This window comes from Pelophylax lessonae (genome assembly GCF_965119305.1).
Source record: "Pelophylax lessonae genome assembly, chromosome: 2".
Taxonomy (NCBI): Eukaryota; Metazoa; Chordata; class Amphibia; order Anura; family Ranidae; genus Pelophylax; species Pelophylax lessonae.
Genome location: NC_138769.1, coordinates 331,364,101 through 331,370,100, shown reverse-complemented (window position 1 = coordinate 331,370,100; position 6,000 = coordinate 331,364,101). Strand labels below are relative to the sequence as shown.

At 43.9% G+C, this 6,000-nt stretch overlaps 1 protein-coding gene across 1 annotated transcript in view; it reads left to right on the top strand.

Moving 5' to 3' along the window:
• The first annotated feature begins 1,618 nt into the window (after nt 1–1,618).
• ADPRS (ADP-ribosylserine hydrolase) overlaps nt 1,619–6,000 on the top strand; it is a 44,972-nt gene continuing 40,590 nt past the window's right edge. The window contains exon 1 of the mRNA XM_082246897.1: nt 1,619–1,796. Coding sequence (XP_082103023.1) covers nt 1,643–1,796 — 154 coding nt within the window. The 5' untranslated portion in view covers nt 1,619–1,642. The remainder of the gene's footprint in view (nt 1,797–6,000) is intronic.

The following is a 6,000-nucleotide window of genomic DNA, read 5'->3' as shown; positions in this document are numbered from 1 at the left end:
GCTAACACTATATTCTGTGCTTGGTCTTCCTTGAGCCTGACTTTTGTGAATGATTGAGAATTTCTTATCAGTTTTCACTGCGAATTTCCAAAGCAGCTGTTCAGCGGTTCAGCTGCGATTTAGATGCAGGTCAGTTGTGAATTTTTGGAGCCGCTGGCATTTTTAACATTAACTGGTTGTTAAGGAGTGGGACAGGAAGCTGGTCACTGCGTCCCCTAACAACGGATGATTTATCAGCTGTCAGCATAGTTCACCACTGAATGCTGAATGTAAAAAAAAAACATTGCCAGCAATAAAAACAATTGTGAAAAAAAAAGACGTCTGACATTTCCTAAATAGCTAAGGGGCGGGCCACCAAACAATGTCACCTGGTGGCACTGCCCCCTTGTATTGTCACCGACCCACCATGCATCGGTCGATGCTGTTTAAGAACTGTTGGACTGCAGAGCAGACAGACGGCGGGAGCCTTTGCTTTGAGAATTTTTTTATTTTGTTTGGGTCAGCAGTGGCGGATGCTGTGATTGACGATGGATCTATACCAGGGACACTGTTTTTTAGAAACAGTTTTTTTTGGTAAATAAGTAGGAGTACAATGTACCCCATACTCATTTACATTGGGGGGGGGCGGGATCTGGGGGGCCCCCTTGTTAAAAGGGTCTTCCAGATTCCGATAAGCCCCTGCCCGCAGACCCCCACAACCACGGGCCAGGGTTGTGGGGAAGAGGCCCTTGTCCCCATCAACATGGGGACAAGGTGGTTTGGGGGGGCAGAGCCTGGTATGTTTCAGGAGGAGGCATTCGCTTGTCCCCCCCCCCCTTTTCCAGTCCTATTTGTTTCAGCTAGCCTGGACAACTTTATCCTTAACACAACTGTTTTAAGTGACAGCGCTGAAATCTGAAAAATAGGGCAGGAAGGGGATTAAACAATCCAGTCTTGAAATGGTTAAAAAAATCTTGAACCAGCGGGCGCACGTGTAAACCTGGCCTAAAGCGTAACTATACTCACCTTGGCTTGGGCGATGTGGTGCCCCAGTGCTCCCTGCCCACCGCTGACAACTTTGGGCGGCCAACTTCCGGGTCATCAACGGCCACTATCATTGTCACTCCTGCACATTCGCTGGACTCCAGGACAGGTAAGTGTCCTAATATTAAAAGTCAGCAGCTACAGTATGTGTATCTGCTGACTTTTCATTTTTGGAGGGGAGGGCAGAACTCCACTTTAAGTGGTTAAACAAACAAAAAATAGACTTTAGTATGAACAAAGCATGGCTCTTCTGCACTAAAATCCTGTCTGTTCACTCGTTTGTTTTTTTTCTATTTTAAGCCAAAGTTCCAATTTAAGGTATTTAGAAAGCTAGCAATCACATCAGCAAACCCAGGTCTCTGACGCGCTCGCCGCTCTTCTAGAATTTTATAGTCTTTCGTAGGCCCGCCCTTCTATTCTGGGTTTCTTCTGAAACTCTCCAGCTCATTGGTAAACCCATCTTGAGTGGATTAGTCTGCTCCAATCGGCGTCTGCTGTTATACACACCCGGAAGTATTGGAGGGCTCGGATTGGCTATGTGTGGATGGATGGTTGGGGTCAGCTTTCTCTTTATTTGTTCTGTCAGTGAGTGACGCTGTGTTATCGGTGTGGAATAATCATGTTGTCCGTTCCTTTGTGCCGCTTCCGGGGGGCGCTGCTAGGGGCGCTAATGGGGGACTGTATAGGTTCCTTGTTTGAGGGGGTGTACCCCGTGAGTACTACGTCTGTAAAGGCGGTATTGGAGGGACTGGACAAAGGTGGAAAGCCGAAAGGTAGGTGTTCTTTTCCGCTACTTCCTGCCATGTGATAAAGGGGGCTGCTGTGAGCCATTATTACCTATGGGGAAGGGATGCAATACAAGTGGAGGGTGTCACTGTGCTCTGTTATTTCCTGTACTGTGCAAGGAAAGGGGAGTCTTAGCTGAGTCTATGTCTACTGCTTTCCCTTTCATTATACAGCTTAGTGTTATGATGCATCATTGCTTGAGGTACTACTACTACTATCACACCCATCAGCTGTAACATTATCATGGCTGACAGCTAAAATGGATAACATTCATTATCTCATTACAATGCCATCTGAAAGTGGGTGGGATATATTAGGCAGCTAGGAAACATGTTGTCTCTGAAGTTGATGTGCTAAAAGCAGAAAAAAATTGGCAAGTGTAAAGCCTGGTACACACAACTGTCAGCTCAGATCGGAGCCGCTGTACTAACGATCCAACGTTAGTACAGCGATCTCCCCTGCTGAGCTGTTGTGTTGTGACAGGGGGATGACCTCCCGACAGGACGCTTCTCTCAGTGCTCCCTGCCATTGGCAAAAGCCTCGTACACACGATCAGATTATCGGACGATCTTGTGTCTGATTTTTGTTGCTTGTTAGTCTCATATGGAAAGTGAAGAGGTTACTCAACATACAAAAATTCCTGTACAACAGAATTCAGCTTTAGAAGTGATGTCATGTGTTGGATTGTTTTGTATGTGTTCTTTCGTTTCCGAGCATGCCTAGTCTTGCTCTTATCATTTTTTTTTTTTCGGACGAAAACTGTACTAATTAAATGAAAATCGGATGTTGTGTTGACGTACGATAAAAATTTTCTAGCTTTACATCCAGTTTTTGTTGTCCGAAAATTTTTAATTGGCTGTCGAAAGCACTATACTAACAATGGGAAAATCGGCAGATCGTTCGTCGGACGAAATTTTACTTCCGATTTTTCTTATCGTGTGTACGGGCCTTTAGAGCGCTGGTTAGCTGCTGGTTTTCCAGCATAAAGGGCCGGCTTCTGTCGGTCCGGCTGCCGTACACACGACCAGTTTTAACTGAACCAGCCAATATTCTCCTGGCATTTAGCCCGCATGTATGGGGCTTAACCACTTCTGGACCGGGTCTTTTTCTGACCCTTGTTGTTTTACAAATTAAAATCATTTTTTTTTTTTTTTCTAGAAAATTACTTAGAACCCCTAAACATTATATATACAGTGTGTGTATGTATGTGTGTATGTATATATATATATATATATAATTTAGCAGAGACCCTAATAAATTGGAGATTGTTGCAATATTTTTTATCACACCCTATTTGCGCAGCGCTCTTACAAACGCAATTTTTTTTTAAAAAATACACTTTTTTAATTAAAAAAAAAAAAAGAAAACAGTAAAGTTAGCAAATTTTTTTTCTATAATGTGAAAGATAATGTTACACCGAGTAAATAGATACCCAACATGTCATGCTTAAAAATTGGGCACGCTAAAGGAATGGCGACAAACATTGGTCCTTAAAAATCCCTATAGGCGACATTTTAAAAATTTCTATGGGTTAACAGTTTAGAGTTACAGAGGAGGTCTAGGGTTCAAATTATTGCTCTCGCTCTAACGATCACGGTGATACCCCACATGTGTGGTTTAACACTGAGTACATATGTGGGCGCGAATTGCGTATGTGTTCGCTTCTGCGCACGAGCTGACGGGGCGCTTTAATTTTTATTTTATTTTTTCCTATTTATTTTATATTTTTTATTTTTATACTGTTGTGTGTGTGTGTGTTTTTTTTTTTTTTTGATCACCTTTTATTCCTATTACAAGGAATGTATACATCCCTTGTAAAAGAAATAAGCATGACAGGACCTCTTTAATGTGAGATCTGGGGTCAAAAAGACTTACATCTACACCAAAATAAAAACAAAAAAAAATATTTTTATTTTTTTGATGGAAAAAAAAATGGGCTCTTTAAATCCGTTGCTAGGGAGCGACGTATGACGTCGCTCTGGTCCTCCAAGACCATAGAATCGAGTGAGGGTCATCTTGCCCTCACTCAACTTCCTGCCTGAGAGGACAGCTTCCCGTCATTTTCCCCGCTATCGACAGGTCCGGTAAGCGGGGAAAGGAAAATGACCAGGAAGTAGTGGGAGGGGGGCACCTTTCCAACCACCCTTAGGCTCCATGTACACGGGACGTTAGAAAAAACGTGCTGCAAAGCTAGTTCTGACGCCGGTGAAAAAGCAGCTGTCAAAAGTGCTTTCAGTAGCTTTTTCCATTGGCGTTATTGCACGTTTGGCCACGTTGCTTTTAGCAGCGTTTTTTCTACCTCCATTCAAAAGCAATGGTTCCCTATCAGGATGATGAACGGCGTGGGGGTCCCCCCCCAGGTTCCAAACCAGGCCCTTCGGGTCCGGTATGGAATTTGAGGGTAGCCCCACGCCGAAAAAAAACGGCGTGGGGTCCCCCCAAAATCCATACCAGACCCTTATCCAAGCATGCAGCCCGGTAGGGCAGGAAGGGGGAGGGGACGAGCAAGCGGCCCCACCCCCCCTGGACCATACCAGGCCACATGCCCTCAACATGGGGGGGGGTGTTGGTGCTTTGGGGCAGGGGGAGCTCTGCACCCCCCACCTCAAAGCACCTTGCCCCCATGTTGATGAGGACAAGGGCCTCATCCCCACAACCCTGGCCGGTGGTTGTGGGGGTCTGCGGGCAGGGGGCTCATGGGAATCTGGAAGCCCCCTTTAACAAGGGGGCCCCCCAGATCCCGGACCCCCAGATCCCGGACCCCCTCCCTATGTCCTACGTCCTCTGGGGTGAAATTTAGATAAAAATACCCCCGTGACATTCAGGGCTAGTACATTCCACAATGGATAGCCTCTGAACTGTCCCAGGTCGCACTTACCTTTTTAGAAGAAATACTTACCTTGAAAATGTCTTGTCAAGCGCGTGCCATCTCAGGTGTGGGCAGCTGAAGCCGGCGTGTCTTCTTTTGCGTCCTCTTCGGTGACGTCGGAGTCCCAGAGCGCCGTGCACCGGCCCCGCTCTTCACATCCGGTGCAGGCGCGTAATCCCTGCACAGCTTCTGGGCATGCCCAGAAGCTGTTTAGCAGGGAATGACGCGCCTGTACCGGAAGTAACGAGCGGGGCCGGTTCAGGCGCATTGACTCCTGGGAGTGATGACGTTCAGCTCCCAGGAGTCATCGCAAGCCGGAAGAGATGGCCCGGGCTTCGGCCACAGAGCGAGGAAGTGGAAGGAAGGTGAGTATATTTTCTTCTATAACAAGGTAAGTAAACAAAAAAAAAAAAAAAATCGGGAGTATCCATTTGTTTTTCAGGTACACTCAGCAAGTGACTGGCCCAAAATCGATTTTGAGGCCGGTACTCCGCTTTTAGGATAAGGAAAACTGGTAACAGGTAGAAGTGCACAGAGTAGACATTTTGGTGCCTAAACTGAAAATGCATTTGGCCGTAAACGACAGTTTAAATTTTTATTTTTTTTTTATATAAAATTGTATTGTATAAGAGTTGCACGATTCTGGCTGGATAAAATGAGAATCACAATTTTTTTTCTTAGAATAAAGATCACAATTCTTGGCTTAACATCATCTTTCACATTATACAAAAAAATTAGGTTAACTTTACTGTTTTCGTTTTTTTTTTTTTTTTTTTTTTCATTAATTGAAGTGTATTTTTTCCCAAAAAAATTGTTTTTGAAAGACTGCTGCACAAATACAGTGTGACATAAAATCTTGCAATGACCGCCATTTTATTCTCTAGGGTCTTTGCTAAAAAAAATATATAATGTTTGGGGGTTCTAAGTCGTTTTCTAGCAAAAGCTACTGATTTTAACTTGCAAGCAACAAGTGTCAGAAAAAGTAGACTTTAAATGGTTAAACTTCCCTCACTTACAGATGAAATTCATCCCTTTGATCTAAAAGAACCAAATGATACAATGTTATTTTTATCTCAGCGCTGAGCAATCTTGTGATAAACTTTGCTGGCTACTTTTTTTTTTTTTTTTTTTTTTTTTTCTTTTGACAGCTCTGAGCAGAGAATGGCTCCTTTTACATGAATCGTGGAAATGAAGCTCATGAGAGGGATTAAATCGCAATTTTTATTTTTTTGAACAATTAATCATGCAGCTCTATATTATATTTGGCTTTTTAATAAATATCAGTTTAAATGAATATGAATTTATTGTCGGCCATCATTGGC